This window comes from Ascidiella aspersa, chromosome 6 (genome assembly GCF_963924565.1).
Source record: "Ascidiella aspersa chromosome 6, kaAscAspe10.2, whole genome shotgun sequence".
NCBI classification, from domain to species: Eukaryota; Metazoa; Chordata; class Ascidiacea; order Phlebobranchia; family Ascidiidae; genus Ascidiella; species Ascidiella aspersa.
In genome coordinates, this window is record NC_139452.1 from 8,129,738 (window position 1) to 8,156,316 (window position 26,579).

Consider the following 26,579-nt stretch of genomic DNA (forward strand, 5'->3'; position numbering starts at 1 on the left):
TTGGTGCTCAATCTACAAGAGTTATTGCCCTTAAAGCGACCAGTAACAGGTAAATGGACTTTCAGAAGACGCCGCCCGATCACTCCAGAAGAGTAACAGGCGCTGCACTTTGTTGGCGCGCAAATAGCCCGAGTTAAATCGACCACAAGAAACATCGGCGGTGTGATCCATCCCGTAAAAGAGCGCGTTTGCTAAATTGGCCGTGAATCGAAGCAGCTTTGCTCAAACAAACGCAAAAGGTCGGCCGAGGAGCGTCGGTTCAAATGAGGCCTGGCTTTGAAGGCTTAGATTAGTGGGTTAAGGGTTAGTTTGTAACACCAGGGCCCAAACGTACGCCAAACTAAGCCATAACCGAAATGATATTATCGTGAACTTTCCATGGCAAATTTACGTAACATTTGATGAGGGTGAGATTCTGATAAAATTCATCAAGTTACGATGATTAAGGTTGCTGAGTCACGATATAACGTTAATACAAATGTGTATAACTGTGATCTTGCCATTCTTTCGACTAAACAAAGATGCCAACACAATACAAAGGGTGAAACCGATGCCTTCGGGTCTTAGCGATAATAATCACTGGGTTTACAGAACAATTAGACAAATTCAAACAAAAGCTAAGCTAAATTAAGTTAGGCAATTTGAACTTGGCTTGGGACCGACTTATTTCGTTAGCCCACTCTTACGACCCCCGTTTGACTAGAGTGCTGTTAATCAGTAGCTTTAAAGTGACCAGAACACACTTGACACACGAGTAAACATTTGGTTTATCAAAATTAGTATATTGTTACATTATTTTAGCTCCAAAGTTTCCTGATGTACAAGCCTACGAAATTAAATAAAAATTTATCGCATTTATCAAGATTCCGTAAATCTTCAAAAAAAAATAGCAAAAGTGAGGTAAATCGTAAATCTCTGCAGGCAATTACACGTTACCCCGCAACAAAAGGCGTCGTCTACCTTTAAAGGCGGCTAATTTGACGTTTGCGGCGATAAATTTTCGTTAGGGCGAACGCTTGTAGCACAGTGATTGCGTCAGACCGACGTGAGTCAGTTTGCTCTTTGAATCAAGGAAAGTCGTTTAACGATTTGTACACACACATTAGCCGCGCAGAACGATAAATACACATCAGCGCAAAACCATTTCCTTGAAAATGTGGACATAAAAAACGCCAAGATTTTGAATCTTAAGACTTTAAAACGCTGGGCGACGTTTGTATTATGATAGGGTTAGGTTGGCTTAACATTATTTATAACTTAGAGATAAAACTCTTGGTAAAATATTATTAACGTTGTTGCCTCTACGAAGGACTACTGTCTTCAGTTGATTTTTTCCCTATATTATAAGATAAAATATAACAAAACCAAAGGTGCAACATATCAAAAAACTTTACCAACTAAGGGTTAACTGCAACATTCTGTTTTTTTAATAAAGTTGTTTTCAAACCTTAGTTGGAATTTTAGATAGACCTGCCAAGGGTTAAGGTGAAACACTTTAGGAAGTAAGAAATCTCCTACAGAAAATAAAATGTAAAATAACGATTCTTATTTTCGTATCAGTTAATCTTAAGACTGTTTACAAAAACAGATAAAACATAAAATCATTTCTTAAAAAAAGGAAATGATTTTAAGAAATTATTTTCTGTTTTTATAAACAGTCTTAGAACTGCCAAGGGTTTGGACAACCTCAACCAGGCCCAATAAAAATTAAGGGGCGAGCATTAATAATGCCCTCTACCAACTTCATAAAAAAATCGATCCAATCCGTGGCTGACACTAACTTCCTAACACGATGTTTTTTGTATATGTGGGAAAACAGTTGGCAAAATTCTCAAAGGTCATGCAGGATCGCACCCCGACCAAAGGTGCCCGTCCATCCCACGGCTCTATTGCTTGTCACACGCCACCAGGGTGACTGGGTATCGCTTTCAAACCGTCACGGGTATGACGTCAGAACTTTCGATACGTCACAAAGGCCTTTTCCATAAACGGGCGCAACCGGTGTGTAATAGTGGGTTCTGTTTTGTATGTGTGTATATGGTGTAAATCGAAAGCAGACTGGTTGGAATCTAAGTGGAATGCGCCGGTCTGTGTAAAGCGAATCGAGCCGTTAACCCAGTTATTTTGTGTCGGCGTATGTGGTGAGTGTTGTCTTACCTCAACGAGAAATCATGTAAATGCCATTTATTGGGCTAGACGCAGTTTTTCACCCTTGGAACGTATTTTGGTCGGGAAACAGCTCACCAATGAAGGTAACTCGTTCCCTTTTAGGTGAACCAAAGTTTTAAAGCGATTAACCATTTAAAGCGATTAACAAAGTCTTTGAAAACCTTATTTTACCTTTTTTAAAGGAATCAAGATGCTTTAATGTATTCACATAACCTTGGAAGCCTTCTTTTACGTTTTTTTTTATTTTAATAAGAAGGGTATTGTTATCTAATTGAAGGCCAGAATTTTGAGTGTCGGAATCAATTACAAAGTATCAAAAAACACTCGACAGACCCTTAGAAATACTTAAGAAAGTGAAAAGTATTATATTCCTAATCACAACTTAATTTGTCAGCGAGTGCCTCGCTTATACCCATGTCAAAATATTCGCGTTGGCAGAACAACTTGTACGTCACATATTTGGCTGTAGGTGAGCGCCGCAAATAGCCGAATGTTGAGCACCGTCCCTGTTACATCTAATCTGGGGGATCCATAAAGGGATTGTGTTGCACGGCATTCGGGTGTCAGGGTGGCGGAAACAAGCCAAAAGGAACGTCTGTATCGCTATATATTATATATCGTAATGTTGGATGCGCCAATTTGAAGAAACGATATTTAACCCTTTTTTAAGACAAACAACCTTTTAACGTTTTCAAAAAACAGATTTTGACAGACGACGCATATGACGAAAGAAATTCTGCGCAATTGGTAGTTTTTATATTGGTTTGCTTGAGGACTTCGCTGTAAAGTACACTCAGTTATCCAAATCGAAAAAAAAACTTCTTTTTTTAATAATCTTAAACGTCAAAAACAACCTTAAAACCTTATACAGGTGACATTGGCACGCCTTCTTTAGAAAGAGCCGTGTTACAAACCAGAAAGCGCCATGTCGTTCGACATCAAACTCTTAACTGATCGTATGGAAATGCGTGAAAGAAGAGGTGTTTTGAACAACACCAGGACTCGCATTACACCTTATTTCATAGCGTATCCTTGTAAGTTCTAACAGATGGTAACAAAATCAAATAAACCTGGTAAAAATAGAAGTATAAGTTCGATTTAGCCACACACCGTTCTTAACAATTTATATCACCTCGCATTTAAAGCACAAAAAAGTCCCATGACCAAAACGCGTTGCTGGGACGCTATAGGGGACGGCATATATCTTATTGATTAGCGACACCCTTTTCGCTTAGCGTGTTTGCTGCGCATCAAAATCATGGCGGTTTAATTGCGCTTCGCGCCTTCCAAAGGGGTTGAATCAACAGAAGATCATTTCGCAACCGATGGGTTAGCTTTCAAACTGGAAATTATGCGGTTGGAATGTTGCGCTACAGGCCAACATTATGGCAGGTTGAAAGCAGGGGTCGATGCCTCAATTATAATTGCGTCCATTCGGCTCCATTTATCGTTGAGAGGCAGTGACAGCTTTTCAAGGCTCGCTTCGATGCGGACAACTTGGCTTCAAAGACTGCGGTTTTGGGAAGACGAATGGGGCCAAGGTCGTAAAGCGACCAATGCATAGCGGGATTTATCATTATCAGTAGAGTTTTCCACTGTAGCTATGGGAGTTCCTACAAGTTGACATCCATTGGATTACCCCTTAAAAGTTTTCCACTGAAATTGGGAGTCACTCATTGGTACATACACTTAGACTTGCCAAAATCGGCTGTAGTTAACATTAAAAATCACGGATAAGATATGACCAATGGCCGTGGACACTGTTTTCGATACTGTATTTTTTCAACTGATAACAATAAGCCGCGCGACATCAGTTGGAACAAAATGCCAAATGAAATTGGGAATCAGTCCAAGCTGCATATATTTAGCTTTGCGAAGAAAACGGCATTTAATAATAAACAGAAAGGGCAGCACTTTTATCAACGGCTTTAACCATATGGTGAAAGTAGAATTAATATCCAACAGCTACCCCATTCTTTGCACAAAGGTTCATACAAAACTTCCAATCTCTGCTGAGTAAATAATGTAAAACAAAGCGAACATCATTTTGTAAAGACACAAATTTCTTATTTTTTTTGACGGTTCCTAGAAAATGTCGCAAAGTCCAAGTTCATATTAATTTGTTTTAGATCCGTATTGAACACCATATAGGTCCACCAATTGATTAGCACTGGCATAGGCCAAACATTATTATGTAGCCCTGGCATAGGAAAACAAACTCCAAGTCAGGCGCGCTCTAAGGGGCGGAAGTGACTCACACCTTATTTAAACGGAATACAAAAGTGCGAGAAAACAGACCCTGTGTACGCATTTCATTCGACGGCGAATTGTTTGCGCCTTACGCATGCGGAAAATGACGGAGACAGCGACCGGGTTAATGGGTGAACTTTTCTGTCTTTGAAGGCGAATCGGGCTGTCGGCGACCTAACCCCGGTTTCCAGTTTATAGCTGAAAGATGCATCCGGCAAACACGACGTCGAACGTACGTGCGTTATTGCGTTAGTGCCTAATCAACGGCTCTACTTCGCAGGGGATGTCACTTTTCGATTTTCGATGATTTTCGAGAATCGAGAGCCACGCTGGGTTAGAGTTACAAGGGTTGGGCGTTTGGTATGGCCAGTAACATCAGATCGGATGCCATTTCCTGTACTAAGTTATAGATACTATAGGGCTTTTGACTATAGCGGCACTCGATTGTAGTAAAGTATTACTATGTACGGCATGACAAAGCAAAAGCAGTCGACGCAGTAGGATTATCAAACCCATACAGAATTAGGTAACATTTCGAACGTTTTAAATATCTCCATTAATTTTGAACGTTCAAAATTGGCTGTGATATTCCTACTACGTAATACGTCCGTCGTCCAACTAAAACGACCAAACATTTTGCTCTAAAAGCACCTGACGGTATTACAATATGAAAAATACGAAGTATTGGCCCTTAAAAAAACGGACCACACAGACAAGACTTAAACCAGAATCTTTACGCCCGCCATTAGATCTCATCTGATTTTAGATCTCATTGTAACCGTGTTTTACTACATACGTATGCCTGCAGAAATTTTCGCTGCCCAAAACATATTGAAAACAGCAATGACATCCCTTTGCAAGTAAATTACAGGCAATAAATAATTTAGAGAGCTTCTTCAATAGAGGCGCAAACATACCGCGGGAAGCTCAACCTTATTTGGTCATAACGGATATCCGATAAAAGAGGCCTTGAACTCGCGAAATATAACATGAAGATGAAACTCTAAGGTGAAGAATAGAGATGTTCGATAAAATCAAGCCGGAAACGACCAACAATACCAATGGTAGGATACATATTCGTCCGATAATAAATTGATATACGTATTTTAGCAAATATTTGTCACCCGAAGCTTCTCTTAAAGGTATATTTCTTAAAAGATATATCTCGAAACAGTATAGGTTAACAACTGATGGTGATTAAATTTCCTAAAACTACAGGAAACTTTGACATAATAACCTGAGACAAATTAAACTTGAACGTTTTAACTTAAAACTATTTTGTTTGTTTGGGCATAGTTATGACGTCATTGGTTTAGGTTTGGATCGCAGGTATCGGTATCGCAATACATTGCAAGGTATCGAACATCCCTAGACTGAGGAACCGTATTTGTTGGCGGGACTTATTTTTAGCAACGCGCGTGTCAAGGCAGGTTTGTTTGCCATGTGAGTTTGATCGAAGGTAACTATTTGCGCGGCTCCTTGGCCTTGAAGTCGGACATAGGCAGTATCGTTTGTTGAAAGCTGAGCTCGGCAAAGGCGACTGCTTGATACGCAAGGCAAGACTCGACAACAAACAACGAGGTTTCGTTGAGGGTTGATCAAACGCTCCAAGCGGGAAAACGCCTATCAGCCGACAAACTATAAAGCTATATAAAACGCTGCAGCTGACTGGAAGTGCTGCTAACTTATTTAAAAACTTTGAAATTGACAGTTTTATTTATATAATCGAGGAATTGGTCGTTTTTCATTAACGGCTTTTTAATGATTCTATATCGGCGGCCGTTGCATACATGCAGAATGGAAATCGAAAGCACTCTTAAATGCGGCACAATTTGAGTTTAGGTTGATATTTTAAGTGGTTTATCTCGCCTTGACAGTACCCACAACCCTGAAAAAGTACAAGACAGTATTTTGTGATTTTAAGAAAGTCGAATTGACAACGACGATTTCCTAAAGTTTAACCTGTCACTTGCAAAGAGCGCGCTTAATAGGTGGAAAGAAAGCCCTAATAAGCTTAAGCACACATTCTTCAAAGACAAAAGAGCAGCAACACAATTACACCGCAACACTGTGTGTTTTTAACAAATTAGCCTTCTAAGCAAATTCAATTTGTAAAACTCGCTATTGCAAATGCGATAGACTTTGTAAAAAGAGGAAAACGGTGCTTTGAAGAGAATTTCGGCCTTTGAAGAGAGTTCATACTTGGCACCCTTTGATCTGGCGTCTGTAAACAAGGGGAAACCCCGAAAGGCTGCCAGGCAAGGCCGTTGCAATTAGTGGCACGTCAATCTTTCTATCGCGGTTTCTGCTGTATAGTAAAGGTGAAGCCAGTTCGAAACGAGTTCAAAGACTCTTTGAAGACACGTTGTGTAAGAAGATTGCTGAACTTTGCGAATTTCCCAACAGTAAAAAAGCAAGCGGGGGCTACTTGGGCGCACAAAGTGACCGATATTCTAGCCTAAGGGTTGTTTCAAAGGCCTTAGGGCGGCCTTTTCAATGGGATTATAATATGAGAGTTACACTTGAAGAAAAAAATGGGGACAAAAGTCGATTGTTATGAGCGTTCGAAAAACCGAAAAACGATTTGAATTATCCACGTTTGTGCCGCCATTCTTCTCTGTAATAAGCCGTTTTCAGCTGAAAGAGTTGAATTTTAAACTAACAATTTTGTACTGAAGTGTTTTTTATCTGAAGCGGGTTTTGTTTTGCATTTTTTTGCACAGCGAAAGCAAAAAAGGAACAATTTATTTATAGGTGTGCCGCTTTTTGGGAATATGGTGTAGCCATACTAAAAACTCTTGCAACTCGTTGTGCGACCCTCAATTTGAAAATCCCTGGCCAATATGCTATTTGCAGCCAATGCACCTATATAGCCGCGCTTTCATCTTAAACGTGTAACGCGAGCCAATTCGACCGAAAACTCAAAAGTTATGCCTCACACGAAATGTGGGCTCCAGGCCAGGAGAGCTGCTTGCATTGGATTTACGACGCTGGGCTCAGTACACTTGAACAAAAGGCCTGTGCAAACCCAATTATGAAGCGGGCTCGTTTGATATTGCCGCTCTATTAGGGCTATATACGTATGGCAGAATACACTGCTGGGTTATGAGAAAAGCAACATTGCTTTTTATAAAGTTGTTTGAATGGTCAGGATATGGAGCATTGACAAAGTGGGTATCTTGATCGTACGCGATTTATGTGGTTAGGTCCAACCTTAATTTAAAAATGTCCGCCTAACGCCAAAACTCTGCCGCCTATGGGCTAACAAAATACCTGGTTGAATACAAATTTGACACTGGGTTTTTTATTAAGCGAGTAACGACAAACTGGACATTGTTTTAAAAGCCAATTTTCGTGGTAAGATCCAACTTCGCGTTAAGCTTTAAAGCTAAAATCCTGCACCAAATGCCTAAGAGGCGAATCTTAGTATCTGTTTGTTTAAATACAGATGTGATACTGGCTCTTGCCGAGTGAGCAAAGTAGCTTAAATACATATACATTTTGTGGTAAGATATAACTTGAGGCTAAGCACTTTTACACATCTACCCTGGTTGAATATTAAAACCGACTTCTTGAAACGAGTAACAATTACATTTCTTTAAATTGTTCAGTTTACTTTCGAACAAGCACATTAAGCATGGCGGAATAACAAATCGAAAGTCGCCAAGACTGGGTCGAAATAGGTGTTTTATCACGCTTTTCGGGTTTCAGGTTCTGTAGATTTCACGCCCGCAGGAAACCGAAAAACTCACTCGCCCCAAGAAACAATACAATCGCAGCTAGGAGTGTGATTATTCTTTATCGCAACGACGATAACTTATCGCAACGATAAAAGACATCCGTTCAGCAAAACTTCGAACAGTTGCATTTCTTCGTCACCCTTTATTATGGTCACTCAGACAAACTCAAATCTAGCATACTACAAATCCCAATACAACTAAAACTAAGCTTTAAAACAGCTTCACACAAGCCACGGGTATTAGGGCAACGTATGGTAATCAGGCTTGTAACACACATCTAACAAAAATTGGGCATGACAAGATTTCTTTAAATGCGTAGTTTTACCTAAAGTTGAACGTCCAATGTGTTTTTAACCAACTCCATAAAAAGACAATTGTATAGAAAACAACTTGGTTTCCCAAAAATCTTAGCAAGTAAAACGTTACTTAAACATGATCGAAACGTTTCAAACCTTCTCTCCCAAAAATTGCGTGCAGTCAACTCCGAACTACGAAGCCAATAACCCGGTAGTGCCTTATCTGTGGTTGGGGAGGTAAATATACACTCGGCATTGAACAAACAAACGATGCGGAAATGTCGGGGGTTCCTTGCAGATAAGCGAATCAACGGCGCAGCAGACCGGGAAGCAAACAGGCCAAAGTTTCTTACTAAGTCGTGTCTAATCGCTCGAAATTGGATCAACACACGAGCAATTGGATTTCAAGCACGCACAAGTCAATTGGGTTTTCACCGCGAAATGTCGTTGGCGGAATTCCGCAGCTTTTTGCCGGCTTTTCGTAAACAATGTATAGGATTACCAAATTCGAAGAAAAATGCTATATTTCCCAGACGTTAGAGTATTTTAATCACAAGGATGGTACGTAGTAAATAGGTTGTGATAAAGATAGCAGGCATTTTAAAATAAATAAATAAATAAAGAATTATTCGAAACGTTTAAAATGCCACCCACTTCTGTATGGGCTTTGATATTTTTACTAGGTCATACTACAACCTCCAACCATTATGCTCCAAAGTTTAATATACAGTAACGTCTTTGATGGATTAATTTAAGATCGACTGAAAGGCAGTCTATTACATCATACTTGCGCAAACTTATCGACATTTTTAGGTCAACTACATGAAATAAAGCTGGTATTGAATAATATTAATTTAAACCTATTTGATTTTGATACAGAAATCACGCGCTTTGATATACAACTGAAAATTTGGTTAACAAAGTCATGCTACTTTCAACACGCCTCTTGGAAACACATAATAACATTCGGCGGTTTATCTCCCAACAGAACCTTATGACTTATGAGTATCCAGAACTCCCACTAATACGTGTGACGTGTGTACTGTGTAGCCCAATTCTATTTCATTTTTGTCGCTCTCTTTGTTTTCTCTTTTGTTTGCTAGGTCGGCCATAATGACTCACATCATTACAATAAGTCAGGAAAATTTGCCATAAACAGGCAATTTGTTGTATTTTTAAATCACTAGTCGGCTAGTGGCTGGACATGAATGTCGATTTTGAAAAAACAGTTTAGGTTTAACTAAACCAAAACCTAAAAAATTTAAAAGGCCGTAACTATACCTCCAGTGGGTGAACGACCTGGCTTTAGTGTATTAAATGACTGGACTTGACTTAAACAGTAGACTACAAACTTAAGTTGTTGTTAGTTATTTAAGCATTGACTTAGCCTTGGACTACAATTGACAACCGCTGATTTATTTCGACTGGAACTTACTTCTATCACATCAAAGCGAAGCAATAAATAGGACTTGCTACAAAAGGTTAAGCTTTAGTTTGCGATGCCAAAACAACTTTTTTGGTAAACTGCTTGGTTTTTGCGGCCCTCTTAAAAATGGCGTTTTAAATTCGGTTTAGATGCTAAACAAGCTCAAGACCTACCGCTGTAAATTAAAGCCACTTCCAGGGTCGGAATCGGGCGCTATAAAAAGCGACTAAGAAGGGAATAAAAAATCCTATAATATTGTTACATCAAATGAATGCAAATCTCAGAAAAGGTAGGCGATCACGACCAGTGAGCCGAGCTGCGTTGCTGGTAACAGCAACAGTGAAAAGGTAAACAAACGCCGCTTTGCAGTAAGGCTCTGGCACGTTATTCAAACTCCCGCGTTGCTAGCAAGCAACAGGTGTTTCGAATAGTTGCTTCAACGGCACCGAAAACGCTGTCTGATTTGACGTGCGGGTAAATATTTCCCAGGCAGTGCAAACACGATCGGGCGGCGAGATTCGTCGCCGTCGTAAAATCGATTTCTTTTTTAAAAGGTGCTTGATTGGTGTTTGTGATGCCCCGGTTTTACGATACAACAATGGCCGTTATCATTGGCGATGTGTACATCACAATTTGATTCAATTTGTAAAGAATGGCCATTTTTCGGGCAAAACACAAAGTCTCACAAAACTGGCAAAGATCTAATTGAAAGAATACAAAACTAGCAGGCCATGTTTTTATAGATATCGCCAAGCATTTGTGAATCAATAGAGACAACCACCTCAAATTAAAGAAAATAACTATTCTTGAAGATTTTTCTGGGGTTTATTCTAATTAGACACTATTTTGATTATAAATAAACTGTATTTCGCCAATAAACACATCACCAATCTGTTAATTCGAATGTACATGGCACAACATAAGACATTAAGGAACAAGGAACGGTAAAACAGTTGAGAGGATTTATAGGTGGCTATGTAAACTGGTCAGTGGTCAAATCATGGTCCTTAACGTCACATCAGTACACAAACGTCATCTCCAAATTCTACTGGAGTAACGAAACAACGATGGCCAACAAGCGAAGGTAAATATTGCTTAGTAAACAAGTGGCTGATAATGGTGAAACGTGTAATTTAACTTTCATTTTTTGCCTTAGGGAGACTTTTATCTACAATCTACACAACGCCTCTATTCTTTGAAGTTAACACTGAGGCTTGAATAGCAACGTCTGAAGTGTAACAGCAGTGTATTATTATATTTAAGTGCATTTCGTCGCATGGAACCCTTTTTAATCATAAGGGTGAAGTAAAAAAAAATGTTCACACTTTGAAACGCGGGTTTTCATGATGCACGTAAATCACACACGCCTTTAAATAGTAAACTGCGATCAGAAGAACAACTAAAGTTAATAAAACAAACAAATGGATTACAACACAGTTACTGTCTAAGACTCAAAACAATTCAGCTACAAAAACAGAACAACAAATAACCTAATTGGATTAAGGCAACCGACACAACATATTTGTCTCCAAACGAAACCCGTTCAAAACTTGATGGTTAAAATCGACAGGCGAGCAAAATTGCACGTAGAATAAAAAAACCTAAGATGCCGCCTAAATCGTCTAACGTTATGTCGATATGCAAAACACTGAATAAAAAGTAAAACTCCGGAACCAAACTATACCCGGAGCTGGGACCACTGAAACCAATATCCAGAAAATCGGACTTGAGAATTCCATAGACATAGAACGTATTACGAGAAAGAACAAAATCTACCGGCTCAAAAATTATTTGAAGATTAAGCGGAAAATTAACAATAATTATTATAATTCATTTAAGAACCAAACCTTTTACAGGACTACTACAAACGAGCTTTCTTAACCGAATTCGAGCTATGGTTTAGGAATTCCACAAACATAACACGACAAATGCAAAGAAAAAAACAATCTACACACTTGAAAAAAAATAAACGCTTAAGCTGCACTTACCTATCACCGACAGCTTGTATAAGTTAGCAGGGGTCGAGCAGTAGTTCTTTCCCTTGTACTGAGCGCAGCAGTTGTACGTTCCGTCGTATACTCGCAACGCAGCGCTACGGATCACAAGGCGACTTTGGCGGAAGCGGTAGCGCTTGTCCCTTGCTAGTGAAGTTCCGTTCAGCCACCAGCTGAAGTTGCCAGGGCTAAACACAAGGAAAATGGTTGCTATCAGAAGTATATTTACAGGGATCTGAGGGCTTATGACAAGTTGGAATAAGTAGCAGGGTCAAATAGAATGAAAGATGGTTGTCAAGTTTGTCTAGACAAGACAAACGACAAATGGGGTTTTACAGGCCATGGGCAAATGGCAGTGTTGTAGATAAGTCAATTTAAAACGAATGGTTTTAAGAACTAAGGAATGGTTTTAAGAACTAACCAATGGTTTTAAGAACTAAGGAAAAATCATTATGACCGATGGCTAAGCAAACTTTTAGGCAACGGTTGTCCATTGTTCATACTTACACCAAGACCAATGGTAATTAGGCTAACTAACCACAAGAAAAAATGGTTGTTGGGGCTAAACGCAATGGAACGAGAGTATTGAGGCTAAAGTCGGACAAATGTTTGTCAGAATTGTTCGGGCTAGGCCTAAGGACACATAGTTCTGAGGTCTAATAACAAATGGTTTCAACTACAAAAAGGAGAATGGTTGTTAGGTTAAAGCCCTAAGGCGAAAAGCTGCTTGCAATGTGTATTTAGCTAGCTACGCATAACTCAGACTAAGATATAGGGAATGGTTTGTTAAAAATATACTTTAAATGTGGAAAACCTTAAGCAGACATGACGTCGAAATCATACGCATCGAACCCTATTTGATTTTATTCGCCGTGTTAGTTAAGTAGATTACCAAATGACCACACAGGACAAAGTCTGTACGAAAAGGTTGTCGGAACTTCCGATTAAAAGTACATACGAAACGCAAACAAGAGCACTCGAAGGCCACTTCACTCGGCGTGAAGCGACGCCGCGCAGCAACAACGATACTGGCGAACCTAATCGGCCGGTTAAGTCGTCCGGTCCCGTGGTGTAACGGTTAGCACTCAGGACTCTGAATCCTGCGATCCGAGTTCAAATCTCGGCGGGACCTAACTTTTCAAAAAACTTAGTTTTAATTTAGGAAGTAAAATTTTATGTGGGTTTCTTAACAAGATAAACGGTGGATTTTAAATTTAGCGAGAATCCAACTGTAAAAGTACAAAAAAGTATTACAAAGTTAACGACCATTGCTCTGGTACCCGCCAAATAATAATTATGTTGATTGACAGGTGATGGAATTAAAGACCTGATCTAGTGGTCACATCTCCGAATATGGTCTGCTAAGAAAATTATTCTACGTCCATACCTGGTCATTTAAAAAAAAGTGAAAGTTTTATCCATTTTCCTTATACAGTGACCCTTTACAATCGTGCCTCATTATCATTCATAAATATATAAATCGATTTTAAAACCTATTTCTGTCTGTTGTATGTCAGGCAGTTTTCTTTGAGTGGAGCAATCGAAGCAAACAAATCCTTACAATTACTCAAAGAATGTTTGGTGGCAATAAACCAAAGATATACCATGCCGGGGCAAAATTCCAAAAATAGCGAACACAAAACACTAAAAAAGCAAACATTTAGGGCAGCGATTCTCAACCTTTTATGGCTTACGGCACCCCTTAAAAATAATAAATAGATTTGCGGCACCCCCGACTGGAACTTATCGAGTATTTTACTGAAATGTCACTATTAATGGAACTGGAACAACACAATAAATGTAAAACTTGTAGGAAAATGTCATTTAATATAATGGTCTCTAATCGTACACAAATAGTTGTATCAAGAAGCTTACCGATTGAGCAAAAATCAGATTCTTAAAAATTCTCAAATAACTATCGCAACTCTTGAGCATAAGAAATGGCACAACAGGGCGCCGCGGCACCCCGGTTGGGAACCACTGGTTTAGGGAAACATACTGTGGTTAACTACTTTACATGTAAATATCAGTAAATGGGTACATACTTGGGATTTCCTTGCACGCCGCACTGCAGGTCGACCTTAATGCCGGGAACTATCGCCTGTGCGCTGTTGGGTGAATTCAGCGTGATGTTGTTCACGCCGACCCCTGCACAAAAAAGAAACAACTAATTATTTAATTTGAAGTTGTAGGAATATCCGGTGATACACAAAGCCAAGAGGAGGTATTGGTACTGGTCCGATACTAGGGCGTTGTCGGCCGTGACTGCCTTTCATAATTTGTGGCCGCCAAATAATCACGCCAAAAACGATAATTTTTTTTTCACTGGGTCGGTGATATTCATTCACTTCACTGGGTCGGTGATATTCCACGCCCAATGACGTCACTGGCGTGATTTTGGGCAAGCATGCCACGCCAAAGATCTCTGGCGGGAAGGCACTGGAATGCAATCGGTTGTCGGCGCTGTTTCAAACCAAACTAAATTATGAATTTTAGCCATGGTTTGCGATACAACGCAGTAATTTCGACCTTAAGAGGTAAACTTGTCAGAAAATGCTTACTTAGCATTGAGGGTAACTAATTAATACTTTAAAAAAATATCTAAACAAAATAGAAAATGGAAACATGGAAAGGCCGTGTAAGCTTGCGTTGATGTAGATTTCTGATACTTTTTTATCACCTTCACATTCTAATTACAACCAAAATGGACTTTTCGTTTTAGCTCTAAAGGAGTTCCATTCAAAAGTTGAATAAAAAAACACGTCTGGCGATAGATTTTCACAGCAGTAGTCGCGTAAGATGATTAAGTGCAATTATAGTAAAATACCGGCAAAACGATATTTACGTCTCGAGAGCTTTGCAACATGAGCACCAGACGAATAGGCAATAAGGTCGGAATCCATACTCTTATGGAATTCAGACGGAATACAAAACACAGATAACCGGGCGAAGCAATGACATGCCGGTCGCCGGAATTCTGAGCAGATACGAGCGGCGTCGTACAAACTAAGAGACGGATACGTGCTGTCATTTGGAGTGTTTGACGCCAAACAGGACAAGGGTCTTAGTCGGGATAAAACAGCAGCAGCATTGAAAGAGACTAGGGCTATGTCCGGCAGCCGTAGGATACCGTTTTTTGGGACAGACGGTATTTGTCGTAGGAAAAGAATAAACTGGGTTAAAATTTGTTTTATACTTAAATACAAAAAACACCTAAAAGACACTAATTTAAAAAAAGCTATTTTTACGAAAACCTACCAATAACAGACTCATTCAAGCGACAAATAAAATTTGGAGTATTGCAGTCAATGACGCCAAAATGTCTTAACTTGGAGACCTCAGGGTTTTATCTACAAAATTTGAATAAATTGAGGATTTTTTTTCTTACTTTTATCACGGAAAGCAAAACGCTACATATTGGATGATTTTTTTGGTGTTAGTGTGGAAAAATGTTGACCGAATAAACAGGATTTATCAAATTGAATAATACTAACATTTCACTTGCTATCAGGTAAAAACGACCTAAACTGGGATGTCTTGATTATAATAATTTTCAATTGACAGACTCTGGAAAAGTAAAGCAAACGGCGATAAGTCAGAAACACGAGAAAACACAGACAGATTTCACGGCCGCTTTAAAACACCCTCAATCCCGTTTCAATCGTTCAGATTTCGTGCCATTTTGTCAACATACGAACGAATAGCCAAAAATAACAGAGAAAGGGGCGATCGTTAACCTGCGGTCACGTAAACTATCCCGAAACTATTTATTTGGATTTGTGACGCGTCACTTTTCATTAGCACAAAGAAAACAGACGATATAGAAAAGAAAATATTGACAACTGCGAGAAGTCGGCATTGATGTGAGGTTTTAATTGAGCAGTAACCAGTTGAGTTCCAATGATATACTAATACATTTGGCTACTGAAATTGAAGCTGCCTACATAAATAGTACTCTAATACAGGGTTTACCAATTTTTTTTTATGAAGCCCAGATGCCTGTTAGGCCAAAATGTGTAAGACTGCATTAACGTTAAATGGGGGAAATACAAATACCATAGATTTAATAAAAAACTGTGGTGAGCTTAATAAATCGCGCTTCGGTTTAAACTTTTATTAAAATTCAGTCTAAATTTTCACAGTATTTCATGTTGATCACGGCCGTATGTGGCAAACGCTAACGCCTGGGAATTTGATAATAAACAAAAGGGCGAAATAAATCAGGCGAACGCAGCCGCCAGTCGCCATATGTCGCGACTGGGGATTGCGATTGGGCCCAAAAGAAGGTCGCGAAAACAAACGACGCAGCGGGAATGCTTTGTTGAAATAAAGGCCACGCGACACAGACGTAGTCTGACTTAAAATTCTCAAGCAATTGGATTATACTGAACGACGTTGTCATTGTGTGTATGACAGGCTGGGGTCTACCGACTTAAATTTTTCTTTACATAAGCCCGAAAGTCGGATAAGGCGGGCCAATGTTCTGAGCAATACAACTTTTAAGTAGAATTGCAAATACCGTTCGAATTTTTTTTTGTAAACATGTCGATATCACACGCGACGATTCATGGTTTAGTAGTGATTACCAATTGACTACATTTATGAAAGCCACCTATATTTTCCATTTTATATGTTTAATAACACAGGTTGCGCAGCAGTGTCAAACCGTGTAAGTTAAATTAGTTTGGTGAATTGTGTTCTCCCCAAGTTTAAACACAGTGAATGCCAGTGTACATACCAAACTGGACCAAACGTTTAACTTTTTTTAACGTTTAAATTTTTTATCGAATTCCAACCATTCGGAATTTCAATAATTCTCTTGAAACTATACAGAGGTTAAAAATCGTGATTTTCCTTTCTGGCGCACATGTATAAAAAAAAATAAAACAGCCTATCCATTAACACACGTGCCCAAACTCTATAGCACATAATATACAAATCGTCAAAAATACTCCCAATACGACATATCCACAGCCAACACCTTTTGATTTTCGCCCAGCTGTTAAAACGGCCAGAACAAAAAGACACCAGCATCCGATCCGTGGGTTGGCCGATAAAAGACAAGGGCAGCGGGCAAGCGTGCTTCCTAAAGTCAAACATCCCTACGTGATATGTCGATGGGAACCGTAATTACTGTCATTTCGGCAGTGGGCGTGTGACCGTGCCCTCAGCAGTTCGATTTTCATAAACACGCTAGCGGAAAAACGCTATTGGTTGTACGCAAATTAACGCAGGGCGTCATGAATAAAAAATACGTGGCAACATAGGGGTTTATAACTTACTTTAAAGAGAAAGCCGTCACACAAGAACAGATAAATTACGCTAAAAATAATAATAAACCTACGTACACGGTTTTGACCAGTGAAGTCTGTTTCAAAATGAAGTCTGTGTCAATTCTTGAGCTAAGTCATTATCATGTCATTTTCAAAAATAAATTAAGCTACCAAAAAGGGTATAGAATTTTAGCTACTTTTTTCAAGCAATATAAGGCATAGCCAACACCGAAACGAGACGAATTCTAAATAAACCCTTTAAATAGGGAAGTATAGTAATTTATATTAAAATGACCCAGAAAGACAAAGTCAGAAGACAAGTCGTTAGAAAGCAAACCAGGGTTTACCTCACACTTCAATTTCATGGTAAAACACATCACATCAAAACCATTAACCAACGGCATTCCAACTTAAACGTGCGAGAATGATTCTGTTGCTGCTGCCATTTGTATCTTTTTTACCGTTTAAACAAAAACCGAAGTGACTAAGACGACCGTTGGGCCAGAGCGGGCCACCAACGCGTATTTACAAACCTGTCCCTTGGCGCAAGACAGACTCGAGATATGAAGCCTAATTGCTCAGCTTGCGGTGTTGACAGAAGGTCCAGCGGCTAGCGTAACTGGGTAGACATGCGGTTGGGCCAGTTATTCTGTCCTCTTTAAACACTTCAGGGCCGTTTTTGTTCCAATTACGTTATCGCGCCTAATTGCAATTCAGTATGCCGATTTTTTAGTATTGTCATAATTAGAGGTGTCTGATATATTATTGGATGTGAGTGGACATCGTATGTCAAGCGGTTATCGTCCGATACTAGCGTGACAACCGTGCTGAACGATGACAAAGTTTACCTAGGCTGTTTAGCAATGCTTCACCAGCCTCAGCGACGTTTTTAATAATGGGAGGGTAAATATACAGTAGTAGTACACACTGAAGGTAATAGGCTTCTTAGCGCAATGTTTTGCATAGTTACCTTAAACATATTACATTTGTACTTTGAAATTTCTTTCGTTTTGGTGATTTGATCTTTGCGATGATGTAATATATCCGATCAGACGTTTTTTTGCCAAAAATATCGGATTTCGCAGTCGAAATAAAATACTGAGTTACAGGATCCCAAGTAATGGCGAAAAAAGTGGCCATGGAACAACCTAAAATTGAGAGCCGGCCACTTTCCAGATGGCCACTTTGGATGGCCAGATAATCGTTGCCAATTAAAGACTCAAGTGCCATCTTGAAGCAAGTGCTTTTTCCCTTTCATGCGTTCGTTTAAGATAAATGTGATAAATCAAGATCTAATGGTATTTAGGATCAATTGTGGTTCCTTTGGACTTGTGTTGCATTATCTGATTTATAATGCCCAAGAGCTCGTGTTTGTTTATGCAGCAACATCCTATCATGGATATTTTTCTAATACCAAGCTATTAATTTTACAATAGGCACTAAAAATGGCAAGGATTTCCAAAACTTGCATTGAGACATGCTTAATGTTTGTATTTAGTTATAATTATTGCGCAATAGTTGCACTGTAAATTACTTTGCAAAACCAAAAATTAAACAACAATTTTATACATATAATATTAAAATACTTCACAATAATACACTACCTAGCTCAAATTGTGTTTACTCATTGTGCTTAAATTGTGTTTACTTATATATTTGTAACGAAATTACATAATAACAAACACTAAGGATAAACAGGTAGCTATCAGTTCTAAAAAAACTAAAATAGATTTGCCAAAAATGTTAATCTACTTGTTTTGGGACAGATAAGAAGTGGTTTACATCCAAACAAATGTCAATTTCAACTTTAGCATTTAAAATACTTCCAAAGGATTTGGTTTTGTAACAGTATCAAGATAACCTAAGCTATTTTCTTTGTCAACAACTCAACTTGGCGATAAAACACCAGGCACAACAAACACGCCACCTGTATAGCCTTGGCATGTGCATTTACTGTAGGAAAAATGTATCAAACAGAATTTAAGTTTAAAGCAACCATTTCAAAGTGTAGCATCAGACTGCAGATTCTCGCTTAAGCCGCTTATTAAGTCTGCTTGTTTGAATGACTTGCTGAGAGTGCAATATTCTAAGTGAGAATGACATATTTCAATGCCAGTCATATTCGTCTAACACAGATTGACACCCAATTTTATTACAAAAAATTCAAAGACATTTAAAGACTTTCAAAGAAACTTGCTAGGTTTTTGAAGACCAAAAAATTGCATCACTTAACGTTTATGAATTATATATATTTCGCAAACATATAACATACATTTCTTTAATTGTTTTTACTGGCAGTTTACAAATGCACAATTGTATACCTCAAGCTAGCATCAAATAAATTTAAAGACTATTATAAAAAAAAAAGTTTTAAAAAACAAATGTTTTTTCAAAGACCATAGGCAGATAAACTCTTGAAAACAAAATTCCACCCAAGTTAGACCACTGATCTAGACGTGGTTATATTTGCAATACCCTTTCTTAAAAGCATATAATCAGTTGAAAAACAGTGGTCAATGAATATTAAAGTATGTCAAATACATAAGTTGGAAGACTTAAATTTTAACTTTCTCAAAAAAAATATATATTATTCTTTTGACTAAACACAGATTAAGCAAAATATTAAATTAAACAAAACCACCTGAAATTTTTTTAAGAAAAGTCAACATTTTGTTCCAAAATTAAGAGATTATAATACAAAATTAGCCACAAACAAATTAAGTCCTGTCTGAGCGTTTCACATTAGCACCTCTTATGAGCAGACATAAAGTTTCAACAACTTCCTAAATTGCCTTCCTGAATTAGCAATTCAAGCTGACTTTACTAAGTATAAATAAGAGGAATGCAAGGCTTAAACGAAACAATTTAAAAAAAATATAATTTCCATCCAGTCAATGACAATTAGGCTTACTAAAAATTGAAACTGCTTAATGAATGTATACTCAAAAAACTATTGATGAATAACCCAGCAGCTTATTAATGTGAATATATTTTCAGCTGGGTAAACAACAAATAAGGAAGTAAACTGCTTAGCCCATAATTTAGTATCCAACTATATAATAGATTTTGCACAATATGCATAATATCATCTTCCATAGGCTATTATCCTAAATGTACCTTACCAAGAAAATATATCAATCACGTTAAGGCCAACTGACATAAAAACTCACATTGTATGTTAATGAATTGCGTTGGACCGTAATAAACATCCTCCTTGTTGTACTTGTTTGTTACTTTACACTGAAAAGCACCGCTATCCAGATTGCGGTCGAGGCTTGTAATTTTGAGTTGGTTATCTTGTTGAAATCTGTAAAAAAAATAGAGATATGTCACACTAACTAAGAAGTTTATAATATATATGGCTGTTGATTAGAAGAGCACTATTATGGTATTTTAGTCATTTTACCCATTTAAAAAACTTGACCTAACAAGTTATACTTGATTTAAGTTCCACAAGTGAAACCTTCCAAATAAAAAAACAGCTATTCGCAACCGCAACATACAATAATGAAAGTGTAGATTTACAAGAGCTATGTGCAATGTAAATTACAGTTTCGCCACTAATGGTTGCCGCTATTCTTAGGGACTAAGTGCAACTGCAAGAAGAGACAATCACCTTCTAGACGTGTTGACTATTCTTTTAGTATCCTCTAGCCAGGATATGGAGTAGTTTTGAAGGTTTTGCTCACGGACCGGACAAACCAGGACAACTTGACGATTTTCTAGCTCATCCCTCTTGGAAGTCCTTTCATTGAATTTTATCCCGGCGTAACTCCATTGAAATAATACTGAAAATAAATATAAGGCGGAAATTTTCCACAAATGTACCATATTCATTAAAATAAACACTTCACACAAAACTTAATGAAAACTTTGTTCCAGTGGTTCTAAAACTTTTTTCTTGCGGACGCCTTTGGAAAAGTTTGTTGAACTTGCAAATCACTCAGCGATATGAATTTAGCTATTTTGCAGCTTCTCGGAGCTATGAACTTGAATGTGTTTTTTATAGAAAAATAATACCAGAGCATTTTATCAACACAACTGAGTTTAGATTCAAAATGGAATCATTGCGCGACTCCCTTGGAAACTTAAAACAGCACACAAGGGCATTGTAATGCTTAAGAACCACTGCTTTATACTTTTAGGAAGGTTTTACTGCATTTTATTTTAGATTTTAGCTCCAAACAATTAGGCAACACTTGAAAATTAATTATCTTTCCAACTGAAACAAGCTCAACATATAGACAATTAATATAACTTACCACTGATAAAAATGAAACATGCATAAAACCTTGTTGGCATTCTATACTGAGTAAATCCACAATAAACAAGTTTCATTATCAAGGCAGAAAATATCTTAACCAATCCCAGACTATCTTGACTTACATTATTAAAGTTTAAAAACAATGCTGCAAAACAGTTATTATAACACTTGTAGTGAGTTACTATATGGTTATGATAATATCCAATTTCATTTATATTCAGGGTTAAAATGTAAAGAATTACTGGCGGTGCTATATTGCTAACATTTTCTGGATTAAAGTGCAAGTTAGCTTTTGGGTTCAGGTGGGTCAAGTATTATTAGATATTTGGTCTCCTATATTTATTTATTTCTTAAAACTTGAAATCTCATCTTAACAATTTGATTGTAGATCAGAGCTGAATAAGCAAACAAAAAAGTACAGATTAAACTCTTAAACTCACAATAAAAACACCAACAAAATTGAGTCTATTTATACCATTTTTACAGCTTTTCAAAAATTAATCGAGTGACGTCACCATGGTAAGTAAGATAAATGTTGGCGCTATCTCCTTTATTTTAACAGTCACAAAACAAGTTGTCAAAGTTTGTTAACTTTAAAGTATAAATGCACAGCACAGCGAACTAGCTTGCACAGAACAGAGGAATTAAACTTCAAGATTTGGTCCCAAAGTCGTAGGTTTTATGATTTTGGGTAATGCTTAGATGGAAACTTAATTCCTGAATCACACCCTTGCAATACAAAAGTATAAAATAGACACAAATGAACTAAAAAAATAGTGTTTTAACTTTTCTCGGCGCTGGTCTAGAATCCTACCACAATGCAAATTATTTATGTTATGGTGCGGGGTTAGCGTTTGGGTTAGGTTCGGTCAAGTATTATTATTAAATAATAAATATATTAATACTTGACCCCACCTCACCCAAACACTAACCGACACCCTAACTCAAATATTGTTCGTTGCTTTAATAATGTGGTAGGATTCTAGACCAGCGCCCTTTTCTCTTCTCGTATATTTTCCTGTTTTCTAATGTCTTTGCGAAGGTAACAATAAGAACTGACGCCTAAAATACCAGACTATCCTACACAACAGACGCACGCACTACTAACAAGCTGTACCAAATGCGAACATTTTCCTATTGCCCAAAAAATTAAAAACATCACTCTTTGAATCATTTTTACTTTGCTCTGCAGCACCGCTGGCGGGTTATACATAATTCAGTACAGCGGTTCTTAACCAGGGGGCGCCAAGCAATTCTTAGGGGGGGGGCGTGAGCTCTATTTTAATATTGAAATTTTTTCATTGATTTTAATGGTTTCGTTTGGGGTGGACGAATCCTACAGCTGTACAAACTCTGTTTTTTCCCAACTTTATCATTAAAAATTTAAAACTACCAAAAAATTTCGCGCTTAACGCGTAATTTCTATTGTCTACTTGTTTTTAAGCAAAAATTGGGATACTCGAACTTTTTTGCGCGAATCTATAATGTTTTTTGTAATATTGCCGTTGCGTGTCGTCACATGTTTTGAAAAACGATACCGCAATGTTTACTTTTTGCGTTTGACATCACAGCCTACCCACGTGCCAAATGTGGTCCTGAAAAAACGATCAAAACGCACGATTCGGCTTAGGTCACGCTTCAGTGGACAACGGTCACGTGTACATAGGCGTAGCCAGGGGGTGCCTGAGGGGCCATGTCCCCCCCAAAATTTATAAATATTTTACTCTTAATAATTTGTTTTGTAGCATTTATGAGCAGTACCACAACATTTGATCACAGGCATGCCACACCTTCAATTGTCATGCATTGTTACGTCACAAACGATGTAGTTAATATAACATTTACTATACATTAATGTACTTTTACTACTTTCATACAGTTTTTGCTCATTGACTGTTTTTTGAGTATTGCGTTAACGCTCAGTCCGTTGCTGCTCGAAACGGTTTGCTAGCATTGTTACTTGTGTTCGTTACGGCCGTTGATAAAATGCTAAGAGCTAAATAAAACATTCCAACTTTTTGGCCCTCCCAAAATTTTCGGCTGGCTACGCCACTGCACGTGTATAGTGACGTAGAATTAGCCAATATCAAGTAATATTGCACGATAAATGCTCCAATGGCGTGGCAGTGTTTTGGTCATCAAGGTGTCGTGTAATACTTCACCTTAAAAACAAATATCCTGTATACGCCACTGTTTTCCTAGTGGTTTTAAGTAGTGGGCCTTTAATGGCCCTGGAAAGAGTATTTTGGGCCGCGACAAAAATAGTTTATCGACCATTAGCCTCAGCTATAAACGAACTATTACATTTAGTTTGGCAACGACCAGGGGTGGATCCGGGGGTTGAAATAGACCATTATTTTACTCACCAAATGTTTCATTTCAAAACAACTAAGAAAAACATCAAGATGGGCTGCACGTATATTGTGAATCAGCCAAATAAGTTTTCATCTTTATGAGCGATAAAAATACGGTAGCCTGAGCCTATAGTCATATTGGTCTATAGGCAGGGTTACCATATCGTGCTTATTTCTAAGACTTGTGCTTACTTTTGGGTGCAGTGTCTTAAAAAACACAAATGTGCTTATTTCTAAGAAACGTGCTTATTTTAGAGTTGTGTGCTTAGTTTGTCTTATTTTAGTTTCTAAAAGTGTTCTTTATCAATTATTTTAAGTGAGAGACTTCATTTATTTATATTTACCAAGTTTCCTAACCCAGATTATAACGGCAATGCATTAAATTACATAATAACAATAAGTTGTAATTGTTTATTCTAAATCATCGGTTCCCAAACTCGGGTCCGCAGACCCAATGGGGTCCGTAAAGCACTTTTAAAGGGTCCGCGAGAAGAATTAGTCTTTAAGTTGCTCAACATTATAGGCTTTAGCGAACGTTTTGTAAACATTATCTTCATCATGATTGTCTTTAGTTATGCATAATTATTCGATCTATAGCAGGGATGTCCAACCTTTTAGCAGAATGGGCCGCATTGCCACTTAAAAATTTCGATGGGGCGCAAAATCTCTCAAATTAAAGGGGTGACGTCATAAGTTGCGTCATATCGTGACGCCATAAAACAACCTAACTTATAAACACCCGTTCTTCGATAGTGAACTTATGCGCAAATATGCGAAAATTTAAGTTTTCACGTGTTTGGGCTGACACATTTCCTTAAAACGGTCCGGAAAAACACACATTCAGAAAAACAAACATCTTGCTTAGCAATGATGGGTGCATAAAGTGCTCGATGGATGTTGAAATGCGACATTAGACTCGATTATAAAAAACACAAGATTATGCCTACATCAAATAGCCTACTGCGCGATATTCACGTTTTGATGATAGTCGAAACAATTGTTTTTAATAAAGGCTACTGAAAGTGAGAATTAGTGGTGGCCGCATGTAAATATCAGGCGGGCCGCAATGCGGCCCGCGGGCCGCAGGTTGGACATCCCTGATCTATAGCGTGTTTTATGATGTCTCTTGTGACGTCATACAGCATCTAATATGCTGTACTACCTGTTATCAGCAAATCGTTCACATTAGTTAGAAAGTTGTTACATTAGAATGAATAGTATTGCACTAGTGTACTACAAGAAACATGGGTCAAAAAAAAAATACGGCCGCAAAATTTCAAAATAATTGCAACGGGTCCGCCAAGCAAAATTTTTAGAAAAGTTTGGTAACCGCTGTTCTAAATCAAAAAAGTACATTGTAGCCTATAGAATTGTGGTAGCTTGCGTTAGCAATAAAGCAAACTTTCGGCTTGACGTGAGGACGGACATTTTAGTGACAGTACAGACAAAATGTTACTGAGAGAATGAGTCAGCATAAGCAGGTTTTTTGTGATAAACATAAAAATGAATTTTTAATGTCAAACGAAGTGGAAAGGAAAAGAGCTGCGATCATTGCTGTTATTGTGACTGTAAAACCAGCCCAGAGGCTATGAAAACACGATATGATATTACAAAAAAAAATTGTTAAAAGCATTACAGTAAATCATTCAATAAATAGTTTTATCACAAGCCAAACTCCGCCAAGTGAACTGAACTTAACTTCCAGGCAGGGTCAGCTTCAGGCGTTTCATGCTGCCATGCAACACGGTTTAAAACAGGGGTCGGCAACCTATGGCCCGCGGGCCGGATCCGGTCCGCCAGTAAATTTCATCCGGCCCGCGACCTGTTTCACAAGCTGGACAGTGAACACGGCCAATCGGCCATGCCTCATGTCTTCATCTATGTTAAATAGAAAAATGCAAAAAATTTCGCGGCGACGTGCGCTTGGTAGCTATATCAAAATGGAAATATATTAAGGCCCATCGAAAACTTGCTGAGTTTGGTTTGGCCCGCGACTAGAAAAAGGTTGCCGACTCCTGGTTTGAAAGGCGTAGAGGTGTGTTCTGGCGTAAAAAAGTAAAAAAAAATACAAAGCTTGCATTAAATAGAGGTTGTTAACTTGCCAATTTCAACCAAGTAAACGCATTTTTGGGGGCTTCGGTGGATTAAGCTACGTTTTGCGCATACAAAAATAGCTGTTTTCAAGTTTTTATCTTATTTTATAACGTTATTCATGAAAGCTTGGATTTCACCCCCGGAATCCCGGATCTGCCCCTAGTCTTTAGTAGCGTGCTTATTTTGGGGGGGCAGCGTGCTTATTTTTTTGGTCTGAGCAGATGGTAACCCTGCCTGTAGGCCTAGGCTATGTAAAACAGTCAATATAAAAGAGAATTGAACCGTTTGACTTTTCCGGTTGAGGTTCGGTTCGGGTTCAAGGATTTTTTCGGAATCCGGTTCAGTTTCGGTTTAGGTTCGGAGTAATTTAAAAGTTCCGGTTCAAATATATTCATTTTCAAAACCGGTTTATAAAGTTCCGGTTCGAATACAATTAGTTCCGTTCAACCTAAAAATGTGGGTCATTAAATGTAGAGAATAATTATAAAATTGTAACTCGTAATAAAATCTAAGTTTCGTGACGCATTTCAAACAAGCTGCTCATTATTAAATTAGGCTATCTAAAAAAATAAAAAATAGCAGCTATTATTAAAGCATCTAAAAAATAAAAAAAATATTAATTTTTTTCATAAAATTTCGAGTCTGGCATAGCTTGCCAATCTAAAACACGATTTGAGAAGTCATGCTGGAATAAACCGCTTTTGTGCGTGTTTCCGGTT

At 38.1% G+C, this 26,579-nt stretch overlaps 1 protein-coding gene and 1 non-coding gene across 3 annotated transcripts in view; one reads left to right on the forward strand and one right to left on the reverse strand.

Annotated features, from left to right (window-relative positions):
- Positions 1–21,553, reverse strand: part of LOC146139483 (inactive tyrosine-protein kinase 7-like) — a 56,230-nt gene extending 34,677 nt beyond the window's left edge. The window contains exons 1-5 of one of the 2 annotated variants that reach the window (XM_083391465.1): positions 21,411–21,553; positions 20,765–20,920; positions 20,319–20,455; positions 13,921–14,023; positions 11,870–12,063 (exon numbers count right to left, since the gene is read on the reverse strand). In XM_083391465.1, coding sequence (XP_083247591.1) covers positions 11,870–12,063; positions 13,921–14,023; positions 20,319–20,455; positions 20,765–20,920; positions 21,411–21,430 — 610 coding nt within the window. In that variant the 5' untranslated portion in view covers positions 21,431–21,553. Of the gene's footprint in view, positions 1–11,869; positions 12,064–13,920; positions 14,024–20,318; positions 20,456–20,764; positions 20,937–21,410 lie in introns of both variants that reach the window. The other variant, XM_083391464.1, reaches the window with a different exon arrangement.
- Trnaq-cug (transfer RNA glutamine (anticodon CUG)) lies at positions 12,936–13,007 on the forward strand. Its single transcript has one exon. It is a non-coding gene; the product is annotated as a tRNA-Gln (tRNA).
- Positions 21,554–26,579: the final 5,026 nt, after the last annotated feature.